The sequence below is a fragment of the Salmo salar genome, chromosome 18 (assembly GCF_965601325.2).
Source record: "Salmo salar chromosome 18, fSalSal1, whole genome shotgun sequence".
NCBI lineage: Eukaryota > Metazoa > Chordata > Actinopteri > Salmoniformes > Salmonidae > Salmo > Salmo salar.
In genome coordinates, this window is record NC_138308.1 from 18,988,779 (window position 1) to 19,015,000 (window position 26,222).

General features: G+C 44.7%; 1 protein-coding gene across 4 annotated transcripts in view; it reads right to left on the reverse strand.

Annotated features, from left to right (window-relative positions):
* Nucleotides 1–26,222, reverse strand: part of rims1a (regulating synaptic membrane exocytosis 1a) — a 71,354-nt gene that overhangs the window by 18,503 nt on the left and 26,629 nt on the right. For 2 of the 4 annotated variants that reach the window (XM_082964768.1, XM_082964767.1), the window contains exons 5-18: nt 22,699–22,946; nt 16,840–17,558; nt 12,141–12,181; nt 11,840–11,950; nt 11,633–11,732; nt 11,209–11,332; nt 10,113–10,159; nt 9,829–9,944; nt 9,454–9,474; nt 8,948–9,078; nt 8,247–8,418; nt 6,531–6,678; nt 6,038–6,209; nt 5,669–5,773 (exon numbers count right to left, since the gene is read on the reverse strand). In XM_082964768.1, coding sequence (XP_082820894.1) covers nt 5,669–5,773; nt 6,038–6,209; nt 6,531–6,678; nt 8,247–8,418; nt 8,948–9,078; nt 9,454–9,474; nt 9,829–9,944; nt 10,113–10,159; nt 11,209–11,332; nt 11,633–11,732; nt 11,840–11,950; nt 12,141–12,181; nt 16,840–17,558; nt 22,699–22,946 — 2,255 coding nt within the window. Of the gene's footprint in view, nt 1–1,040; nt 1,107–1,409; nt 1,476–2,066; nt 2,145–2,577; nt 2,680–3,410; nt 3,528–3,933; nt 4,012–4,881; nt 4,945–5,668; nt 5,774–6,037; nt 6,210–6,530; nt 6,679–8,246; nt 8,419–8,947; nt 9,079–9,453; nt 9,475–9,828; nt 9,945–10,112; nt 10,160–11,208; nt 11,333–11,632; nt 11,733–11,839; nt 11,951–12,140; nt 12,182–16,839; nt 17,559–22,698; nt 22,947–26,222 lie in introns of all 4 variants that reach the window. The other 2 variants (XM_082964765.1, XM_082964766.1) reach the window with 2 other exon arrangements.

Genomic DNA, 26,222 nt, shown 5'->3' on the forward strand with positions numbered 1-26,222 from the left:
CTCTCGGAGGGTCCCCTTACCGAGCGGCCGCAGGGGAGGGGGCCGTCCTTGGGACCCTCTCAGGATGGAGGTGGGCTTTATTCTGGGGGCCGCAACACACACACCACACACACCATATGCAACACACACACCATACACACCACACACACCATACACACCACACACACCATACACACCACACACCATACACACCATACACACCACACACACCATACACACCACACACACCACACACACCACACACACCACACACACACCACACACACCACACACACCACACACACCGTGTGCACAAAGTCGCAGCATGCAAAAATGAAAGAAAAGAACAGAATAGAGGCAAAAAGGAAAAGATGAAAAAAAGGAAAAATTATGAAAAGAAGAAGCTTTGTCAAACATATTGAAATCAGCATACACAGTGTGAGAGACATCTCAGAAGAAACCATCGTTAAAGGTGCAGGTCAAACAACCTGATTCCATATTAGGAAAGACCCCACCTTGATACTGAACTGCCAATTACAAACGCAAGCTCATCTTGCCTCCATCTCAGCGAATCCTGACCCACGCATGCTTATGTTAGCATCCCCATGCTAACTGCTGTACTGCACTGCAGCCCAGTACAGTACATGTGTACGTGACTTAATCTGATAGATTATTCCAAAATCAACGTTTAAAATTGTGGTAATGTGGATGAACTGGTGGACAGAAAAGAGGGGGACCCCCACTAGAGGTAAAAGTCACCATTTGGTACAGATTTAGGATCAGTTTACCCCAAACAAATCCTAACCTCAATTATTGTGGGGGAAAACTGATCTTAGATCAGTGTCTAAAGGGAACTTCATCCTAGACTGGGAATTTGTGGGAGGGGACAGACTATGATGGCAGGATGAATCTCGCAATGAGATTCACATGCTCGACTCAAACTTTAATTTCAATTCTGTACTGATGTGAATGGGAGATTTTATGAAAGTTTGAGGATTGGGCCAGAAGTGATGATGTTGAAAAACAAAAATCAGGGTATATGTTATGGTTGGCCCCCTTACCTGTCGTTGTCAGGGAGCTTCTTGCCCAGAGTGTGACAGGTGGATGAGTCCAGGCTCCGAGTTTGCCTGGGAGATGGGAGATGAGTGGAAAACAGAAACAAATGGATGGAGGGATGAATAAATAAACGGAGAGAGTATGGGACAGGGGTAAACAGCTGGGGTAAGTGAGAGAAGTCTGATTTTCTATTCGTAATGAAACGTCTAACCTTATGCGCTACAGAAGACAAGCCAGTTAGGCGATTGATTTGATTAAGTTGTCAATACACATCAATGGAATATGGAGTATGGAACAATGATCATGAAGAAGCATCACATATGTAGCCATTGAACAAGTAATGTGTGTGTATGTATGTATGTGTGTGTGTGTACCTCTTCTTTGCACTGAGGTGGTTAACTGTCTCCTGTCTAGGTACTAGAGGTTCCATCATCCACTTGCTTCATACACACCACAAACACGAGGGTGATTAGATGACATGATGAGAAACACACACACACACAAACAGACACACTTACACAGACACAACACTTACATAGATATAAACTCAACTTTAATCCTGAATTATGTTGAATTTGTTAGGAATATGAAAGACACACATTACCGTTAATGATAAAAGCTCAGTTGGCCAATGCAGTAGACATACAAAAACATCTGAACTCCTTATCAATTCCTAGACTAAAAAAGCAAAATAGCTCAGCGATTCTAAAGGAGAAGTTAGAGGCTGCTAGAATGCTAGAATACTATCTGGATTGTGGAACACAAACTACAGACTGTTAGATTCTAGAATAAAAACTACAAGCCACAGGGATTCTAAGGAACAAACGCAAGACACTAGTCCATACTATGCCAAAAGACCCTGTACATAGTCCCATTGAGAAAAATGATCGATTGCGATACGTTTAGGGTTAGAAGTTAGCTAATTATTAGTGTTTGCATTTGGGTTTAGTACAGGCGTGGGGGTTAGGGTTGGGGTCAGCTGCTAACAGGGGGGATGGGGGGTGGGGGTGGGAGCGGTGGGGAAGGGGTACCTGTCGTCTTCTGGGGAGGCGTGTTGGATTAGAATCCTGGGGCTGGCGGGGCGTCTGCGGGGCAGAGACTGGGAGCAGCTGAGACCCAGCAGCACCCACGGTGGACACACAGAGAAACACATGCATCATGGATCACCTGCACTCTCATAGGGGCTGTATCAAGTTCATGGGTCTATCATATCTCTGAGTCTCAGTTTAAGGCTGTTCCCACAAAAATGCACAGATCATTTCAGACTCCTCCCACAAAAAAGGACCCTCCCTTTAAGGCATCTCATAAAGTAGCTATGTACAAACAGTCACTCCAGCAGACTCTACAAAGAGAATGGATTACTACAGATACTGCACTACTTTGCACTAGCACTATACCAATCCTTTTACACAAACCTTAAGAGTGTACTTAAAACTACATCCACCACACCGTCCTCAACAAACTCACACTCTCACACACACACACAGGTGGTAGATTGTCTGAGGCTGGATGCAGGCAGTGTACAGGTCAGTGGGCTGGTACCTTTGGGGATCTGGTGAAGGAACACTATGGTTCCTTTCTGGGTTCAGACAGTTGGTGCTAGCACTCCTAGTCTTAACCCTGTCCAGAGAGGTATGTAGATCACTAGCTCAATAACATGCCATCCAATGCAGGAGCGGAGAGGAGCGGACACAGAACAAAGAAGAGGAAAATGGAAAAGAAAGAGATGTTAGGTTCCTAAATCATAAAGGACATGCTAGTCTGAACGTTGTTTTAAGTGATTAGACGATTGATTGGAGTCAATACAAGTCATTCAGTGTTGGGGAGTAGTGAAATATATGTATTTCAATTAGTAACTTAACTGCATTGACAGTTGTATTTGAACTAAATTCCAATCTTGGTAGTGTTTTCAGTAGTTAAATACTTTATTACCATGTAGTGGTGTAGCTAACAACTGGAAGTACACACTACTTTTTTTGCAAAAATAAAATAAGGGTGGTAGACAAGAATTTCCTTTTTTTATTGTTAGCATTAGACCTGCCAAATTCTCACTTGAAACATAGTTTTTAGTCCATGACATTTCAGATTTAAATATGATACTTTTTCGCAGTTAACTACTTTTTCATAGAAACTTACTTAGTAAGTTAAGTAGACTATATTTTCATAAGGCTAGCTTTAGTGTAGCTTTACTTTTAGAGTGAGAAGTAACCGGTAGCTTGGAAAAAGATATTTTCAGAGTAACTTCCCCAACACTGAAGACATTGTCAGGTAGTGAGATAGCCAGGTTGTCATGGAGACCTGTTCTCCGGTTGTCAGAAGAGTTGGTGAACATGGTATGAGGAGGTCATTGAGGGCTGAAGGTGTGTGTGTCTTACCTAATGGTGATCTCATCTGTAAACCTGAGAACAGGTTGTGTGAAAGAGCTGCGTATTGCCGTGACAACGCTGGATCGCACCATTGAGCAAGTCTTTAGACATGCAGGCAGTGTGGAACTTTACTCAAGACAATGAAAAGAGTAACATAGAAAAAGCATGCAATAAACAGACAACAAAAACCAACTTAACATCAAACAAACAGAGGCCAAGAGTGGGAAAGGATGTGGTAGCCTACAACTATGGACAATACTCATATGGGCAAGATAACTGTTTTTGGAGCGCAAACTGAACTACTTTCAATTCTTGCTCCAAGTCAATTGATGGAATTCATCACAAAAAATACGGAAGATAAACATCAGTAAGACCAGGATACAGTCGGGTGCATATGATGTAGTTATACGAGGTCAACTCAAGGGATATTACCTCCTGAACATAAAACTACAGAAGTATCAACACTGACGGCGGTACAAAGTTAGGAGGGGGGCCATTTTCTAACACAACCTTGCTCTCTTCTTCCACGTACCTGTAAATGTCCTTGTGGATGCCATTGACTAAGAGAGGCATCTTAGGGGGTAGTGTGGTACTGTGTCTAGAAGAGCCCCTGGGGTGAGTCGTGTGACGTATGTGTGCATGCAGGAGACGTAGATAGAAAACGGGGAAGGAGGAAGATGGATTAACAGAATGTAAACATGGTTCCTAAAATACTACCAAAGAAAGACAGGAGAGCAGCATGCCAGCTGAGTGCATGTATGTCAGGCTTTTCCAGCCTCTACCAGCCATACTTTACCACTTACCTATGTGGGTGGGCTCACTGGGACAGTATTGCACCTTTGTCCAATATACTGGATCTTTTACATTTTTACAGACACTCTTATCCAGAGCGACTTACAGCAGCGATTAGGGTTAAGTGCCTTGCTCAAGGGCACATCGACAAATGTTTCACCTAGCCGGTTCCAAACCAGCAACCTTTGGGTTACTGGCCCAACGCTCTTAACAGCTAGACTACCTGCCGTCCAGTAACGCACTGAACTAAAGTGGCCTCTAATGTTGGAGGAACATTATTTCGGCCATGAATGGACCAGAATAGCTACATGACGCTAACTCTGAATAACTAGCTGCCCCTCAGGCATTGGCCAGGGTCAGCAGAGGCTATGTGCGGTCAGTAGTGGACAGTCCCAGTGTTGATGTCTGGGTGGGTTGCGTCACTGTCACACGGGACAGGATGGACACACTGAAATGTCCATTACTCTCTCACACACATTATGACAGAATAAGACGCATTTAGGAGATTGAGTGAAGTCATCAAGAAATATACATCCGTCTTTATGCAGCGCCAATATTCATGTATAAAAAGGCTTAGGATAAAGGTTGATAAGGCTAGTGCGAATGAGGATGATGATCATATCTAATACTACCACTACTAATAATAATATTACAATATCAAATAAAACATGTGATGACACCTGTTTACCTTTCAGTGTGTAGGCATTCTGCACTTTTGCCCCGCATTGACTGGTGGATCAGGATGACCTCACTGTAGTTACCATGGGGATGGATGACACATGAGGAAGTAAACAACGAAGCCAAACCAGAGGACAGAGAAAGAACAGCGATACAAAGCTGAGCCAGCGGAGAACAATGGGACAGGTAGAAGTTACCCCTAACCATAGATCTACGATCAGATGATTCTACCCCATTTCCCAACCCTAACCATTACAGGGGATGAACAAATCTGACCCTGTATCAGTGGTTAGGGGAAACTTCTACATACTCCGATGACAGCAACTCTTGTCTCATGGCAATAACATAATCGAGTCTGAATCAACAAACAACAGAGACCAAACAAACAAGTGGCCAGCCATATCCAAACATAGTCCCCACAATTCATTATACTGAATCACAGAAAGACAGAGAGAAGAAGACAAAGGAAGAAATTAAACCGAAGGTACTGTCTGAACTGAAAGAGATGGCAGGGAAAGGGAATCCATGGCTACCTGATTGTACACACACACACACACACACACACACACACACACACACACACACACACACACACACACACACACACACACACACACACACACACACACACACACACACATACACACACACACACACACACACACACACACACACACACACACACACACACACACACACACACACACACACACACACATACATACATACATACATACATACATACATACATACATACATACATACACACACACACACAAACACACAGAAACACACACCTGTCATCTACATAGTCCTGCTCCTGGTAGTGTCCTCTGGTAGAGTCGTAGTAGCGGGTGGGAGAACGAGACCTCCTACTATGGTGGATCTCATCATCCAAACTCCTGATACAGAGGCGAGAGATATGGAGATATGGGACAGGGAGAGAGTTGGAAAGAGATAAGGGGGGAGAACAAGGCTTTTAGCTGTGGTAACACCGTACAAGTTGGCTGTGTTGGCAGTGATAATAGTAAAAGCAATATTCTCAGCGCTACTTGTTCTGGATCACGAAAATGCCAAAACAAAAAGTGGTCCTTCAAGTTTCTCCTCCCTCTCCTCCCCCTTCTTCTTCATCAACACCCCTTCTTCCCCCTCTCCTCTCCTCTCACCTCTGGGTGGGCACATTGGCGGGTCGTGATCGCCCCCTGCCCTGTTCCTCTCTGTGAGGAGAGACAGATCGAGAGCGATGCTGGGGTGTCCTCTTCTGCTCCGGCACCTCCAGAGTAGTGGCGTGGGGATCCTTCTGCTGCCTCCCCCTCTCCCGCGAACCCCTCTCGGCAGCTACACACACCCACAGGGGGAGAGAAGATGTGTTCATAAAAGCAAACATACATACGATATATTGTACCAAACTGGCACAATTGCAGGCAAGTTGACATTTTTATATATTTTTTGTAATATCTCAGTAATATCTCAAACACACACACACACACACACACACACACACACACACACACACACACACACACACACACACACACACACACACACACACACACACACACACACACACACACACACACAATAGGGTAAGTAGACCACAGAGATAACAAAGAGATATATTGTGAACACACATCGCACATGCACCTGTCTGTGACTTACGCTGCAGCTTCTTGCTGGGTGTGTCTGTATTTCTGCGGGGCATGTAAGGGGATGGCCAGGGCAGGGGGATAGACGACACGTCGTGGGTCTGCAGCTTGTACCAGTGAGGCTTGTCATCCAACGGGGCTGTCTCCAGCTCTATTAGGATCTAGACATACGTAACCAATATAAACAAGATCAATCAGTTACACACAAGGCCAATGACAGCAATTCATCCACTCCTAGATGCACAATTGAAAGCATCCTGTCGGGCTGTATCACCGCCTGGTTCGGCAACTGCACCGCACGCAACCGCAGGGCTCTCCAGAGGGTGGTGCGGTCTGCCTAAAACATCACCGGGGGCACACTGCCTGCCCTCCAGGACACCTACAGCACCCGATGTCACAGGAAAGCCAGAAAGATCATCAAGGACATCAACCACCCGAGCCATGGCCTGTTCACCCCGCTATCATCCAGAAGGCGAGGTCAGTACAGGTGCATCAAAGATGGGACCTAGAGACTGAAAAGCAGTTTCTATCTCAAGGCCATCAGACCGTTAATTAGCCATCACTAGCCAGTTACCACTTGGTTAGTCAACCCTGCATCTTATAGGCTGCTGCCCTATGTACATAGACATGGAATCACTGGTCACTTTAATAATGGAACACTAGTCAGTTTAATAATGTTTACATAATGCTTTACACATTTCATATGCACAGTGCATTCAGAAAGTATTCAGACCGCTTGATTCTTTTCCACATTGTGATGCGTTACATCATTTTTAAATGGAAGAAGTTTGGAACCACCAAGACTCTTCCTAGAGCTGGCTGCCTGGCCAAACTGAGCAATCGGGGGAGAAGGGCTTTGTCAGGGAGGTGACCAAGAACCTGATGGTCACTCTGACAGAGCTCCAGGGTTTATCTGTGGAGATCGGAGAACCTTCTAGAAGGACAACCATCTCTGCAGCACTCCACCAATCAAGCCTTTATGATAGAGTGGCCAGACGGAAGCCAGTAAAATGTGTCTTTCAGTAAAAGGCACCTGACAGCCCGCTTGGTGTTTGCCAATAGGCACCTAAACACTCTCAGACCATGAGACCTGAAAATAGCTGTTCAGCGACGCTCCCCATCCAACGTGACAGAGCATGTAAGGATCTGCAGAGAAGAATGGGTGAAACTCCCCAAATACAGGTGTGCCAAGCTTGTAGCATCATACCCAAGAAGACTCAACGCTGTAATCACTGCCAAAGGTGGTTCAACAACGTACTGAGTAAAGGGTCTGAATAATTATGTAAATGCCATATTCCAGTTTTTTATTGTTATCATGTTTGCCAAAAAAATTTTTAAAACAGTTTTTGCTTTGTCATTATGGGGTATTGTGTGTAGATTGATGAGGGGAAAAAACGATTTCATCCATTTTAGAATAAGGCTGTAATGTAACAAAATGTGGAAAAAGTCAAGGGTCTGAATACTTTCTGAATGCACTGTAAGTGTATTCTACTGTATTTTAGTCAATACCATTTCGGCATTGCTCATCCTAATATTTATATATTTCTTAATTCCATTATTTTACTTTTAGATGTGTGTGTATTGTTGTCAATCGTTAGATACTACTGCACTGTTGGAGCTAGGAACACAAGCATTTCGCTACATCTGCTAAATATGTCTATGTAACCAATAATATTTGATTTGATTCCTGTGTGTGTCTGTGTGTTTGTCTGTGTGTGTGTGTCTGTACCTCTCCCATGAACATGCTATTCTCGTCAGGTAAGCGAGGCTGGTCCCACACGGTCAGCTCTAGCATGTGTTGGCGAAAGTCTCTGCGGTGGATGTGGGAGTACACAAACGTCTGGTTCCACTTTGGCTCTCCACTCTTCTTCACTGTCTTAGTCCTCCGCTTGCTCTTATCGCTGCACACACACACACACACACACACACACACACACACACACACCACACACACACACACACACACACACACACACACACACACACACACCAAATCAAATTAGCATTTATTTGTCACATACACAGTTTACAGCAGGTATAAACGGTGCAGCGAAATGCTTACTTGCAAGCTCCCTCAAGAATGCGCACACACACACACCACACACACACACACACACACACACACACACACACACACACACACACACACACACACACACACACACACACACACACACACACACACACAGACACACAGACACAGACACACACACACACAGACACAGACAGACACAGACAGACACAGACACAGACACACACACACACACACACACACACAGACACAGACACACACAGACACACACACACACACACACACACACACACACACACACCCACACACACAGAGGAGTTAACATTTGTTGTTGGTTTCTTCCTATCTACAGCCTCTTTTATGTGAAAGTCTGTTAGTGATAGACCTTGTTAACGTACCTTCGGTCTGGCAGGAAGTACATTTTGACGTAGGGGTTTCTGGGTCGCCCGTCCGGGCGGGGAGGCAGCTCTGTAGCCTGTACCACGTTCACAATCAGCTGGTGTCCCACCTTATCATACCACAGCTTGACCTGAACACACACATGGATACACACACATACATGATCAGTAGGAGCCAATCTTAAAGTCCCATCTTAAATGGCATGATGTAGGCTACAGACTATATAGAATTATAAACTGGGTGGTTCGACCCCTGAATGCTTATTGGCTGACAGCCGTGGTATATCAGACCGTATACCACGAGTATGACAAAACATTCATTTTTACTGCTCTAATTATATTGGTAACCAGTTTATAGTAGCAATAAGGCACCTCGGGAGTTTGTGGTATGTGGTATGTGGTATATTGGGCGTATACCACACCCCCTCGGGCCTTATTGCTTAAATATATCACAACCCCAAATATCTGCACTGATGATACATGACAATCCTTTGGTATGGACTCACTAAAAGTTGTCCGGGCAGTACCTGAAAACACACACACAAACACACACACACACATACAGAAACACACACACACACACACACACACACACACACACACACACACACACACCACACACACACACACACACACACACACACACACACACACACACACACACACACACACACACACACACACACACACAATGGAAATGATCACCATAAACCAGATTACTAACACATACAAATGCATAATAATCCCAAATGTTTGAGTGCGTACACACACACGTGCACGCACATGCACACACACACACACACACACACACACACACACACACACACACACACACACACACACACACACACACACACACACAGCTGTTGGTGTATACTCACTGCAAGCTGTCCAGGCATTTGCTGTGGGTGGTCTCTAAGTGTACTGGGGCTGGTGGGGGACATGACCGATATAGATGGCCGCTCCATCTTCTGGGACTCAAATGAACTGGAACCTGCTGTGAGGGCAGAAATAAGACAAGACGCATCTCGCCCAGTTAAACCCCTAACAACTAGGTTTGACAAGAAAGAGAGATACAGTGTAGCAGAGAGACAGAGAGACACAGAGAGAGAGAGAGAGAGAGAGAGAGAGAGAGAGAGAGAGAGAGACCAGAGGAGATACCTACTAGATTCTAATGGAGGGTGGGACGTGTCTGGGATTCTTGGGATATCACTGTAATCAACCAAAGAGACATATCAGTCAAAAGTCACACTACAATCTGACAGGACAGTATAACACAAGTCCACAGACACCATTGTTAAGCGTTGCCTTGACTGCAACATATTGGTAGGTAAAAACAGAAGGGAAGAGTAGGGTCAATGTAAAAGGACTAGGATAAATAAACAAAAATGTTACAACCCAGTATACATTTTTACAATCCCTCATTGCGTCTACTAATTTGGGCATTCCTCAGCTCTACGGTCACAGGGGGTGGGGTGGGGGGGGGGTGGGGGGGGCTTGGGTAATTTGGGTTGGAAGGGGACTCTAATACTGTAGCTTTACTTACTGATAGACTTTATACACCCTTCGCAAGTGTTTGGAAATAAATATTTTTTTTTTAGGAAGGAGCAAGACAAGTCAGAAAGAGACAACTGTTCAAAATGTATGTACAGTACCAATCAAAAGTTTGGACACACCTACTCAAGAGAGAATGCCAAGAGATTGCAAAGCTGTCATCAAGGCAAAGGGTGGCTACTTTAAAATACATTTTAGTTTAACACTTTTTTTTAGTTACAACATGATTCCACATGTGTAAATTCATAGTTTTGATGTCTTCGCAATTATTCTACAATATAGAAAATATTCAAAATAAAGAAAAACCCTTGAATAAGTAGGTGTGTCAATACTTTTGACTGGTACTGTATGTGGATGGAGTGTGTGAACAATGAAACTCAATTCAATTGAGACCAATTCTGTTTCATCCCCTTCTCCTCAAAGTGCACTCATTCACTCAACCTTAAAAAAATGTAAAGCATCGGATTGATGTTTTGAATAGTTTGAAGCGAGTTTCCACCCTAATTCTTACACCAGTACATTCTTTGTAAATCCATGAGGGGGAAGTGTATGAACATACAATTTGGAAAGAAAGGGGGGGGGGGACTAAATTGGCTAAGGACTAACCTAAGCATTATCTCACCAGTACTAAATACACAGATTTGATCAGAGAGTATCTATCAGGGTTCGGTGTCTTTTCATCAAAGAGTCTCTTATTCCTGACTTACCCAATGGGCCGGGACACCACTAGTTCCACTTGAGGTTCTGCTTGGGAATTGAGAATGATATTATAAACTTCTTTCTGAGTTGCTCTTGGCAACATCTTGCCGTTCCACTGCAGAACCTCATCCCCTGAAAATACACAATGACCTGTCATTCTTCAAAACCTACACACATACACACGCGTGTACTCACACTTACACAAACCAGAGGAGGCTGGTGGGATGAGCTTTAGGAGGACGGGCTCATTGTAATGGCTGGAATGGAATAAAATAAATGGAACCGTATTGAACACATCAAGCATATGGAAACCACACGTTTGACTTTGTTCCATTTATTCCATTCTAGCCATTACAATGAGCCCATCCTCCTATAGCTCCTCCCACCAGCCTCCACTGACACACACACCACACACACACCCTATTTGCATACCTGCTCGAAGGTGTCCCACGATGTCGGCCAGACTGCCCTTCTTGACTACAGTGATGAAGGCTCCCAGTCTGCCCGCCTCTGTGACCCTTCCCCCAACCACCTGAGAAAAGACATGCGCACATACACACAAACACACATAGTCATGTACACACACACACACAAAAACAGTCTAGCCACAGTGTGGTTGTGTCTGGTGTGAGCTCTGACCTTCAGCCCCAGCGGTGCTCCGGCCTCTTTGGGCATAGCACTCCTCTTGCTCAGGGTGATTCGGCCAATTAGGTGGTCACCCTCTTTGGACGGCTGCCATGTCACCGGATGCTGTGAACAACACACTGATTCAATCAGCAGCCTGGGAGCAAGCACATTACCCCCTCTTTCCCTCTGTCTCTCTCTTTGTCTCTATCTGTCTCCACACACACTACATATAAAGACACACATTGTAAAAAAATAGACAGACACAAACACACACTCACTTCAACAGATAGAAAAATAGAAATCAGTCACTTACATGCCACACAGTGGGGTCCAGCGGGTAGCACTCCCAGTCCCCTATATGAGAGAAGAGATCAACTCAAACAGGAGAAGAAGACAGAAGGAGACGTACACACACCCACACACACGCACTGCACATACCAGCTCAACTAACACTATACACAACAGAGCCAGATCTGGACCTCCTTTGTAACAACTCTGTTTACAGAAGCAGCACAGAGTTTATTGAATATTTAGCTCCACTTCACCAGAATCACCCAGGACTTGACGACCTACTCCTCTTAGAGATTGAGAAAGAAAGAGTCTACACGTGATGTATGTTTGTTGAGCTCTTCGTGGTTGTCGAGCAAACTTTCACTAGAAAGTCTAGTAAAAGGAAGGAAATATGTAACCTCATTACTGTTGTACTTACGTACGTCGTGACGCACCTACAAACTAAAAGTGTGTGCACATGCAGTCACAGAATGATTTAAATGCCTGAACACTCCTCCTGTGCCAACACAAGCATCTTAATCCGCCTCGGTCCGAGCTAAAAAAGGAAACATGGCTCGCTACTGCACTGGTATGTTTAGAACTAGTTTTGACAAATCTCCTCTTCCTCTCTCATATGATCTATTAGCCATTAGAGAGCTTTGTCTGGTTTCAATCTAGATTGGCATGTGGAACAAATGGCATGAAATGAAAGCGGACTGAAGCCTATTCTTCACAGTGCCGTGTATATAGTAGTAGACTATATATACAAAAGTATGTGGACACCTCTTCAAATTAGTGGATTCGTCTATTTCAGCCACACCCGTTGCTGACAGGTGTATAAAATCGACCACAGAACCATTCAATCTCCTTAGACAAACATTGGCAATAGAATGGCCTTACTGAAGAGCTCAGTGACTTTTAACGTGGCACCGTCATAGGATGCCACCTCTCCAACAAGTGACTATGTCATATTTCTGCACTGCTAGAGCTGCCCCGGTCAACTGTAAGTGTTGTTATTGTGAAGTGGAAACGTCTAGGAGCAACGATGGCTCAACCGCTAATAGGACCGCCGAGTGCTGAAGAGCGTAGCGTGTAAAATTTATCTGTTCTCTGTTGCAACATTCACTACCAAGTTCCGAACTGCCTCTGGAAGCAATGTCAGCACAAGAACTGGTCGTCGAGGTTTCCATGGCCAAGCAGCCTCACACAAGCCTAAGATCACCATGCGCAATGCAAAGAGTCGGCTGGAGTAGTGTAAAGCTCGCCGCCATCGGACTCTGGAGCAGTGGAAACAGGTTCTCTAGAGTGGTGAATCACGCTTCACCATCTGGCAGTCCGACGGACGAATTTGGGTTTGGTGGATGGCAGGAGAACGCTACCTGCCCGAATGCATAGTGCCAACTGTGAAGTTTGGTGGAGGAGGAATAATGGTCTGGGGCTGTTCTTCATGGTTCGGGCTAGGCCCTTTAGTTCCAGTGAAGGGAAATCTTAACTCTACAGCATACAATGACATTCCAGACGATTCTGTGCTTCCAACTTTGTGGCAACAGTTTGGAGAAGGCCCTTTCCTGTTTCAGCATGACAATGCCCCCGTGCACAAAGCGGGGTCCATACATAAATGGTTTATCGAGATTGGTGTGGAAGAACTTGACTGGCCTGCACAGAGCCCTGACCTCAACCCCATTGAACAACTTTGAGATGAATTGGAGTACCGACTGTAAGCCAGGCCTAATCGCCCAACATCTGTGCCGACCTCACTAATGCTCGTGTGGCTGAATGGAAGCAAGTCCCCGCAGCAATGTTCTGACATCTAGTGGAAAGCCTTCTCAGAAGAGTAGAGGCTGTTATAGCTGCAAAAGGGGGACCAACTCCATATTAATACCCATTATTTTGGACTGAGATGTTCGACGAGCAGGTGTCCACATACTTTTGGTCATGTAGTGTTCTCCTTCTAGAAAATGTGATGTATCTACAGAGTTAACAAAAAATTAAGAACACCTTCCTAATATTGAGGACCATCCCCCTTTGCCCTCAGAGCAGCCTCAATTAGTCAGGGCGTGTACTCTACAAGGTGTTGAAAGTCTTCCACAGGGATGCTGGCCCATGTTGACTCAAATGCTTTTCATTGTTTCTTCAAGTTGGCTGGATGTCCTTTGGCTGGTGGACCATTCTTGATACAGACGGAAACTGTTGAGCATCAAAATCCAGTTGTGTTGCAGTTCTTGACCCAAGCCGGTGTGCCTGGTACCTCCTACTACCATACCCCGTTCAAAGGCACTTAAATCAGTCCTTCTAGGATTCCGCGATTCTGCGATCCCATAATTCAATGCAAAATCAACCAATCAGCGCATATTATGTGAGAGCTCACAATTTTGACCAATCCCCGCAATTATAGCGCATAAAAGGGTCCAATCAAAAGCGGGTTCGTAATTTTGACCAATTACTGCACTGTTACCGTGGAAAATGGCCCAATCCAACCACATGTCCACAACATTTTTTCCCCCCTGGCCTGTCAGCGTATTCATGTGCGAAGATGATGGGTGATTGTTGATGGCTGACAGGCAGTACAATGAACAGAAATCAATCTCATTTGCCAACAAAAACAGCTAACGGCCGTGCAAAACAATTTCCAAATGTTTTTGGAAACAAGAGAAAGTCGACAATCAACAGTCTCTTGGAATCAGCAAAGCATATGAGAATGTCAGAACAGTTCTCACAGCAAAGGCAGATCATCATGACTGAAGTGGTAGCAGGGAAGACTATGGCAAGCGCTGGAAGAATCAAGGTGAGTGGCGTTTTATTCAAACTTTTACTGTGCTAACCTTGGTTTTAGTAAGGTGGTCGGCACTTTGCTCTCCCCATTCTGTCTATGGAGAGCGCTGCTCAAAGCACTGAGTGCAATTTATCAGCTTTGCCGTTTTATACTCTCTGTAAAATTTAATACGGATCAAAAAAACACAATCTTTCTGGATTAAAAAAAATGGAATAGAACATATCAACCACAATACTCTATTTTTACGTTTTCTGTTCTTTATCTCCCTTACAACCCTTTCAGAAAAAATCACAATCTCAAGAATTTTGAAGACAACTTATTAGAAATATCGATCCTCAAATTGAAAGCGATTGATCAGCTTTGAATCAATTTTTTGAGTGAGAGAGAGAGAGAGAGAGAGAGAGAGGGAATGGGAGGTACATCTCGTGTTGATAGCAAGCCCCAAGCCTGATGGAGAGGAGAGGTGTGTGTGAGTGAATGTGAGTGGATTACGACAGAGCTGTTTGTTCAGGAAAATAAACACAATTGAGAACTTTTGATGTTTCTAATTGTTTTTGTTTTATGTATTCTGCTTAAAATCATCCTAAAGCTGAGCACATATGACTTTATTGCTTTATATGAAATTAACGTAATAAAAAAAACTGCGTAAAATGTATCGCACAATTTCAGAAAATCTACCGCAAAATCAAGCATTTTTGGCCACAGAAATCACAAAGAAAAATTGAGAAATCCTTGAAGAACTGTTAAATATGTTGTCTTGCCCACTCACCCTCTGAATGGCACACATACACAATCCATGTCTCAATTGTCTCAAGGCTTAAAAATCCTTCTTTAACCTGTCTCCTTCCCTCCATCTACACTGATTGAAGTGGATTTAACAAGTGAAATCAATAAGGGATCATAGCTTTCACCTGGATTCACCTGGACAGTCTATGTCATGGAAAGAGCGGGTGTTCCTTAATGTTTTGTACACTCAGTGTGTCCTAAACATACAGGATAACAGAGTCTGACTGTCTGGGCCTATAGTTAGTACTGTAGGACATTCTAAGGTAAATAGCTAGGACATGGCTAGGTACAGGGGCCTGGTTAAAACTAAAATTAGTAGTCACATAGCTGAGACGATGTTACAGAAGCATCGAGTGTTTGTTCCAATGGCTCCAGGGCTGCAGTCTGTGTCCTAGCTCTGTCAGCCAGGGTCACATGTGGTCAGGGCAGCGTAAACCTATCCTGAAACCCTCGGGCCAAGCCACGGCCAGAATATCATATACACAAAAGCGCACGCACACAAGCGCACGCACACACACAATGCCGTCGCAAACGCACACACTCAACAGCCAAAACATATCCGCTGAATAATTTTACTGAACATGTTTGCTCACGAGAAAACGATCTGAGATCAGGTACAATGATTACATTATATGTACACTATACATTAATATATAGACTCCAAGAACATGCCTCCACATTGAGACAATTTGTCAAATACCACTATCTTTCATCTAATAATCTCATAAGAACAGCCTATGATTACTTACCTGTAATGAAGTAGAATGCGACCTCGAGTTTCGAATGTTACAATGAAGAAAGCAGACTGAGCCTGAACAGCTCACTAGTCGCTACTATTTACAATCACCTGCAACGTGTGAGTGTGTTAAAAGGTGAGCACACACACACACTTTCTCACACCATGAGAGAGCCCCGTGTTTTACATTGTGCCCAGCATGTCTTCTAAACAAGAGAGTGCACAGTCTTACTACGCACTCGTACCTCTTTCACTGCAGTGTGGGATGCATACAGTATCGGTAAGCTCTTTCACAGAGTGGGAGGAAGCTGGCCCTAGCAACTGATCTGAAGTTAGTGTTGCATTGTGTCCCTTCATGGTTATGGTTAAGATTTGGCGAGGTTAAGCTGAACCTAGATCTGTGTCTATGGGAAACTTGGACTCTGGAGCCTCTATCACCTCTCTTACCTCTCTCACCTCTCTCGCTGACACTCTCAATCTCGGCATCCTCACAGCTGCTATACTCCGGCGTGGTCCCTCCCTCTTCCTCTGAGCTGCTGACAGATGTCTGTCTCTTCCCGGCACCGCCACGTTTTGACTTGTAGGGCCGTGGCGGGGGCGGCCGCAGAGACTCTGACTGGTCCGAGCTGAGCGAATCATTGCGCAGCATGCTTTCAGCCTTCTCCCGTTTGGACCGGCGCAGGAGGGGATCCTGACCGGGTCCGGGGCCCGGGCCTGTCCCAGGGGGCTCCCTGAGTTCTGGGGGCTGGAGCTGTGTAGGGCCATGGCCCTGTGGCCCCCTAGTGCCCCCCACCACCGTCCTCTGGCACAGCATAGCCTCGGGCTGGCCCCCAATGCCCCCAACACTCTCAAACCCAATCCCCATCCCAACCCCCCTGCCTCGCCCCTGGGGCTGTAGAGGGTGCCTGCCCCCCAGTGGCTCCCCTGGCTGGGGCTGGGCTAAATGTCGGGGGGCATTGGGGTCTATGTGGTAGCCCTCCTCTGTCCATCGGGGGACCCCCACTCCCACAGGGTCGTGTTCCAGAGAGCGGCCCTTACTCAGCCGTCGGCCCTCCCTCCGCTCCCGCTCCCACTGGTCCCGATCCACTGACACCTGGGTATGGAGTCTGGGGTGACCCGGCCGACGCTCACCTCGACCTTTAACGTTCTGATCGCCCGGCTTTCTCCTGGTGGGTGAAGGAGAGAGAACGAGAGAGAGAGAGCGAGAGAGAGAACGGATTACGTGTATGTCAGTTTAGAGTAAGGTTTAAGTAGGTTAAAATAAAATAAAATTGTATTGGTCGAGTATACACATATTTTGCAGGTGTTCACAGGTGCAGTGAAATGCTTATGTTCCTAGCTCCAACAGTGCAGTAACACCTAACAATGTGAAACAATACACACAAATCCCCAAAATAAAAATAAATGAATATCAGAACGAGCAATGTCAGAGTCTGGAATATAAATATATACCCTGTATTCGAAAAGTATTCTGACTCCTTGACTTTTTCCACATTTTGTTAAGTTGCAGCCTTATTCTAAAATTGATTAAATTATTTGTATCAATCTACACACAACAACTCATAATGACAAAGCGAAAACAGGTGTTTAGAAATGTTGCCAATTTATTACAAATAAAATACAGAAATACCTTATTTACATAAGTACTCAGACCCTTTTCTATGAGACTCGAAATTGAGCTCAGATACATCCTGTTTCCATTGATTATCCTTGACATGTGTCTACAACTTGATTGGAGTCCACCTGTGGTAAATGCAATTGATTGAACATGATTTGGGAAGACACACACCTGTCTATAAGGTCCCACAGTTGACGGTACACGTCAGAGCAAAAACCAAGCCATGAGGTCAAGGAATTGTTCATAGAGCTCCGATACAGGATTGTGTCGAGGCACAGATCTGGGGCTGGGTACCAAAACATTTCTGCAGCATTGAAGGTCCCCAAGGACACAGTGGCCTCCATCATTCTGAAATGGAAGAAGTTTGGAACCACCAAGACTCTTCCTAGAGCTGGCCGCCCGGCCAAACTGAGCAATCGGGGGAGAAGGGCCTTGGTCAGGGAGGTGACTCTGACAGAGCTCCAGAGATGGGAGAACCTTCCAGAAGGACAACCATTCTTAGTAAAAGGCACGACGGCCCACTTGGAGTTTGCCAAGAGGCATCTAAAGGACGGACCATAAGAAACAAGATTCTCAGGTCTGATGAAACCAAGATTGAACTCTTTGGCCTGAATGCCAAGCGTCCCGTCTGGAGAAAACCTGGCACCTTCCCTACGGTGAAGCATGCTGGTGGCAGCATCATGCTTGTGGGGATGTTTTTCAATGACAGGGAATGGGAGACTAGTCAGGATCAGTTAAGAAGTTTAAGGTTGTAGTTATTATAGGAATTCTAGGACTATTTTCTCTATACCATTTGTATTTCATATACCTGCGACTATTGGATGTTCTTATAGGCACTTTAGTAATGCCAGCCTAATCTCGGGAGTTGATAGGCTTGAAGTCATAAACAGCGCTATGCTTCAATGATTGAGCTGCTGGCAAACGCAGTAACGTGCTGTTTGAATGAATGCTTATGAGCCTGCTGCTGCCGATCACCGCTCAGTGAGACTGCTTTATCAAATATCAAATCATAGACTTAATTATAATAAACACACAGAAATACGAGCCTTTTGTCATTAATATGGTCAAATACGGAAACTATAATTTCAAAAACAAAACGTTTATTCTTTCAGTGAAATACGGAACCGTTCCGTATTTTATAGAAAGGGTGGCAACCCTAATTCTAAATATTGATATTACATTGCACAACCTTCAATGTTATGTCATAATTATGTACAATTCTGGCAAATTAATTACGGTCTTTGTTAGGAAGAAATGGTCTTCACACAGTTCGCAACGAGCTAGGCGACCCAAACTGCTGCATGTACCCTGCCTCTGCTTGCACTGAAAGCAAGAGAAGTGACACAATTTCCCTAGTTAATATTGCCTGCTAACATGAATTTCTTTTAACTACATATGCAGGTTTAAAAATATACTTGTGTATTTATTTTAAGAAAGGCATTGATGTTTATGGTTAGGTACATTGGTGAAACGACAGTGCTTTTTTGCGCGAATGCGCTTGTTAAATCATCACCCGTTTGGCGAAGTTGAAGTAGGCTGTGATTCAATGATAAATTAACAGGCACAGCATTGATTATATGAAACGCAGAACAAGCTAGTTAAACTAGTAATATCATCAACCATGTGTAGTTAATTACTGATTATGTGACTATTGATTGTTTTTTAGAAGATAAGTTTAATGCTAGCTAGCAACTACCTTGGCTCCTTGCAGCCACAAGGTCCTTTTGATGCTACACTTACGTAACAGGTGGTCAGCCTGCCACGCAGTCTCCTCGTGGATTGCAATGTAATCGGCCATAATCAGCGTCCAAAAAGGCAGATTACCGATTGTTATGGAAACTTGAAATCGGCACCAATTAATCGGCCATACCGATTAATCGATCGACCTCTAGCACACAGCAAAGACAATGCAGGAGTGTGTTAGGGACAAGTGAATGTCATTGAGTGGCCCAGCCAGACCCCGGACTTGAACCTGATTTAACATCTCTGGAGAGACCTGAAAATAGCTGTGCAGCGACAGTCCTCATCCAACCTGACAAAGCTTGAGAGGATCTGATGAGAAGAATGGGAGAAACTCCCCAAATACAGGTGTGCCAAGCTTGTAGCGTCATTCCCAAGAATACTCTAGGCTTTAATCGCTGCCAAAGGTGCTTGAACAATGTATTGAGTAAAAGGTCTGAATACTTATATAAATGTGATATAAATTTGCAAACTTTTCTAAAAAACAGTTTTTGCTTTGTCATTATGGGGTATTGTGTGTAGATTGATGGGGGGGAAACAATTGAATCAATTTTAGAATAAGGCTGTTACGTAACAAAATGTGGAAAAAGTGAAGGGGTCTGAATACTTTCCGAATGCACTGTATGTATATGATGGTGTGTACAGACAGTATGGACAGTATATGAATATAAAAAGGTGTGTACAGTAGTAGTTAAATAGGATGAGCTTTGACTAGAATACAGTATATACAGTGAGGGAAAAAATTATTTGATCCCCTGTTGATTTTGTACATTTGCCCACTGACAAAGAAATGATCAGTCTATAATTTTAATGGTAGGTTTATTTGAACAGTGAGAGACAGAATAACAACAAAGAAATCCAGAAAAACGCATGTTAAAAATGTTATAAATTGATTGCATTTTAATGAGGGAAATAAGTATTTGACCCCCTCTCAATCAGAAAGATTTCTGGCTCCCAGGTGTCTTTTATACAGGTAACGAGCTGAGATTAGGAGCACACTCTTAAAGGGAGTGCTCCTAATCTCAGCTTGTTACCTGTATAAAAGACACCTGTCCACAGAAGCAATCAATCAATCAGATTCCAAACTCTCCACCATGGCCAAGACCAAAGAGCTCTCCAAGGATGTCAGGGACAAGATTGTAGACCTACACAAGGCTGGAATGGGCTACAAGACCATCGCCAAGCAGCGTGGTGAGAAGGTGACAACAGTTGGTGCGATTATTCGCAAATGGAAGAAACACAAAAGAACTGTCAATCTCCCTCGGCCTGGGGCTCCATGCAAGATCTCACCTCGTGGAGTTGCAAAGATCATGAGAACGGTGAGGAATCAGCCCAGAACTACACGGGAGGATCTTGTCAATGATCTCAAGGCAGCTGGGACCATAGTCACCAAGAAAACAATTGGTAACACACTACACCGCGAAGGACTGAAATCCTGCAGCGCCCGCCAGGTCCCCCTGCTCAAGAAAGCACATATACATGCCCATCTGAAGTTTGCCAATGAACATTTGAATGATTCAGAGGACAACTGGGTGAAAGTGTTGTGGTCAGATGAGACCAAAATGGAGCTCTTTGGCATCAACTCAACTCGCCGTGTTTGGAGGAGGAGGAATGCTGCCTATAACCCCAAGAATGCCATCCCCACCATCAAACATGGAGGTGGAAACATGCTTTGGGGGTGTTTTTCTGCTAAGGGGACAGGACAACCTCACCGCATCAAAGGGACGATGGACGGGGCCATGTACCGTCAAATCTTGGGTGAGAACCTCCTTCTCTCAGCCAGGGCATTGAAAATGGGTTGTGGATGGGTATTCCAGCATGACAATGACCCAAAACACACGGCCAAGGTAACAAAGGAGTGGCTCAAGAAGAAGCACATTAAGGTCCTGGAGTGGCCTAGCCAGTCTCCAGACCTTAATCCCATAGAAAATCTGTGGAGGGGCTGAAGGTTCGAGTTGCCAAACGTCAGCCTTGAAACGTTAATGACTTGGAGAAGATCTGCAAAGAGGAGTGGGACAAAATCCCTCCTGAGATGTGTGCAAACCTGGTGGCCAACTACAAGAAACGTCTGACCTCTGTGATTGCCAACAAGAGTTTTGCCACCAAGTACTAAGTCATGTTTTGTAGAGGGGTCAAATACTTATTTCCCTCATTAAAATGCAAATCAATTTATAACATTTTTTACATGCGTTTTTCTGGATTTTTTTGTTGTTATTCTGTCTCCCACTGTTCAAATAAACCTACCATTAAAATTATAGACTGATCATTTCTTTGTCAGTGGGCAAACGTACAAAATCAGCAGGGGATCAAATACTTTTTTCCCTCACTGTACGTACACTGAGTAAACTGAATATAAGAACACCTTCCTAATGTTGAGTTAGGGGCATGACCTCTACAAGGTGTTGAAAGCGTTCCACAGGGATGCTGGCCCATGTTGACTCCAAAGCTTCCCACAGTTGTGTCAAGTTGGCTGGATGTCCTTTGGGTGGTGGACCATTCTTGATACACACAGGAAACTGTTGAGTGTGAAAAACCCAGCAGCGTTGCAGTTCTTGACAAAAACCGGTGTGTCTGGCACCTACTATCATATCCTGTTCAAAGGCACTTACATTTTTTGTCTTGCCCATTCACCCTCTGAATGGCACACATCCATAAAACATGTCTCAAATTGTCTCAAGTCTCATTCCATTTATTTACACTGATTGACGTGGATTTAACAAGTGACATCAATATGGGATCATAGCTTTCACCTGGATTCAACTGGTCAGTCTGTGTCATCGAACAAACTGTAGTTCTTAATTGTTTTGTATTCTTAGTGTACATATGAAATATGTAAACATTATTAAAGTGACCAGTGTTCAATGACTATGTATATAGGGCAGCAGTCACTAAGGTGCAGTGTAGAGGTTTACAGGTTAACCATTGGTGTGTTCATGGCCAGGGCTTACGGCGGCTCGCTACGTGAGCGGGGGTCCATTCCGGGTGCCAGTCCTGGGTCACCGGGGTGATTGGGGTCGAGGGGCCCCAGGGGGACTTGGAAGTGGGAACGGAGCTTCTTGTCACCGGGGTTCAGGCCACACATGGCCGGGTCACTGATGCCTGAGCCTAGACCTGGCTTCCCTGGACCTGAGAACCACTCCCCTGGCTTAGTGAGGATCTCCTGCTGCTTACGGCAGTTATTACACACCCACATCACCTGGAGGAACACAGATACGTAGATGTATTATATGGTTATTATACAGTTATTACAAACCCACATCACCTGGAGGAACACAGATACGTAGATGTATTATATGGTTATTATACAGTTATTACACACCCACATCACCTGGAGGAACACAGATACGTAGATGTATTATATGGTTATTATACAGTTATTATACACCCACATCACCTGGAGAAAGAGGTTATAACACAGTTATTACCCAGTCACACCACCTGGAGGAAGAGGTTATAACAGTTATTACCCAGCCTCATCACCTGGAGGAAGAGGTTATAACAGTTATTACCCAGCCACATCACCTGGAGGGAGAGGTTATAACAGTTATTACCCAGCCACATCACCTGGAGGAAGAGGTTATAACAGGTATTACCCAGCCACATCACCTGGAGGAAGAAGTTATAACAGTTATTACCCAGCCACATCACCTGGAGGGAGAGGTTATAACACAGTTATTACCCAGCTACATCACCTGGAGGAGAGGTTATAACACCGTTATTACCCAGCCACATCACCTGGAGGGAGAGATTATAACAGTTATTACCCAGCCACATCACCTGGAGGGAGAGGTTATAACAGTTATTACCCAGCCACATCACCTGGAGGGAGAGGTTATAACAGTTATTACCCAGCCACATCACCTGGAGGGAGAGGTTATAACAGTTATTACCCAGTCAAACCACCTGGAGGGAGAGGTTATAACAGTTATTACCCAGCCACATCACCTGGAGGAAGAGGTTATAACACAGTTATTACCCAGCCACATCACCTGGGGGAAGAGGTTATAACACCGTTATTACCCAGCCACATCACCTGGAGGAAGAGGTTATAACACAGTTATTACCAAGTCACACCAGCTGGAGGAATAGGTTATAACAGTTATTACCCAGCCACATTACCTGGAGGAAGAGGTTATAACACAGTTATTACCCAGCCACATCACCTGGAGGAAGAGGTTATAACACAGTTATTACCCAGCCACATCACCTGGAGGAAGAGGTTATAACGCGTGTGGCTCAGTTAGTAGAGCATGGTGTTTGCAACGCCAGGGTTGTGGGTTCGATTCCCACGGGGACCAGTACAGAGAAAAAAAAAAATGAAATGTATGCATTCACTACTGTAAGTCGCTCTGGATAAGAGCGTCTGCTAAATGACTAAAATGTAAATGTAAATGTAAATAACACAGTTATTACCCAGCCATATCACCTGGAGGAAGAGGTTATAACACAGTTATTACCCAGTCACACCACCTGCAAGGAATAGGTTATAACAGTTATTACCAAGTCACACCACCTGGAGGAATAGGTTATAACAGTTATTACCCAGCCACATCACCTGGGGGAAGAGGTTATAACACAGTTATTACCCAGCCACATCACCTGGAGGAAGAGGTTATAACACAGTTATTACCCAGCTACATCACCTGGAGGAAGAGTTTATAACAGTTATTACCCAGCCACATCACCTGGGGGAAGAGGTTATAACATAGTTATTACCCAGCTACATCACCTGGAGGAAGAGGTTATAACAGTTATTACCCAGCCACATCACCTGGGGGAAGAGGTTATAACACAGTTATTACCCAGCCACATCACCTGGAGGAAGAGGTTATAACACAGTTATTACCCAGCTACATCACCTGGAGGAAGAGTTTATAACAGTTATTACCCAGCCACATCACCTGGGGGAAGAGGTTATAACATAGTTATTACCCAGCTACATCACCTGGAGGAAGAAGTTATAACAGTTATTACCCAGCCACATCACCTGGGGGAAGATGTTATAACACAGTTATTACCCAGCCACATCACCTGGAGGAAGAGGTTATAACACAGTTATTACCCAGCTACATCACCTGGAGGAAGAGGTTATAACAGTTATTACCCAGTCACACCACCTAGAGGAAGAGGTTATAACACAGTTATTACCCAGCCACATCACCTGGAGGGAGAGGTTATAACACAGTTATTACCCAGTCACACCACCTGGAGGAAGAGGTTATAACAGTTATTACCCAGCCACATCACCTGGAGGAATAGGTTATAACAGTTATTACCCAGCCACATCACCTGGAGGAATAGGTTATAACAGTTATTACCCAGCCACATCACCTGGAGGGAGAGGTTATAACAGTTATTACCCAGTCACACCACCTGGAGGAATAGGTTATAACAGTTATTACCCAGTCACACCACCTGAAGTAATAGGTTATAACAGTTATTACCCAGCCACATCACCTGGAGGGAGAGGTTATAACAGGTATTACCCAGTCACACCACCTGGAGGAATAGGTTATAACAGTTATTACCCAGGCAACACCACCTGAAGTAATAGGTTATAACAGTTATTACCCAGCCACATCACCTGGAGGAAATTGATACATAGAGTACTGCATTTGTTTGTTAAAATCAAAATAATTTACATGGATATAATTACTTAAAGCCCAAGTTGCTTTATCATTAGTTGGTTAGCAACTTACTTGGTACATATGAGAACAGCATTGTGTTGTGTATAGTGAGTAGCTATTATTATCACAAGTAATTAAGATAAGCACTGAGCCAATAGTGACAGACCAACTGTGAAGTTCAGGATCACACACAAACTATGGCTTAGAAACAGACAGAGAGGAATCAGGGGGGATTCCATAAGACTCCCTGATGGCTTCTTAAAGAGAACTAAGATAAAACACCTTGGCATGTTTCATATTTTCCCACTCTCTCCCCCTTTCTCTCACTCTCTCCCCCTTTCTCTCACTCTCTCCCCCTCTCTCCCCCGTTCTCTCACTCTCTCCCCCTCTCTCTCCCCCTTTCTCTCACTCTCTCCCCCTCTCGTCCTCCTTTCTCTCACTCTCTCCCCCTCTCGTCCCCTTTCTCTCACTCTCTCCCCCTCTCGTCCCCCTTTCTCTCACTCTCTCCCCCTCTCTCCCCCTTTCTCTCACTCTCTCCCCCTCTTGTCCCCCTTTCTCTCACTCTCTCCCCCTCTCGTCCCCCTTTCTCTCACCCTCTCCCCCCTCTCTCCCCCTTACTCTCACTCTCTCCCCCTCTCGTCCCCCTTTCTCTCACTCTCTCTCCCTCTCGTCCCCCTTTCTCTCACTCTCTCCCCCTCTCGTCCCCCTTTCTCTCACTCTCTCCCCCGCTCGTCCCCCTTTCTCTCCCTCTCTCCCCCTCTCGTCCCCCTTTCTCTCACTCTCTCCCCCTCTCGTCCCCCTTTCTCTCACCCTCTCCCCCTCTCTCCCCCTCTCGTCCCCCTTTC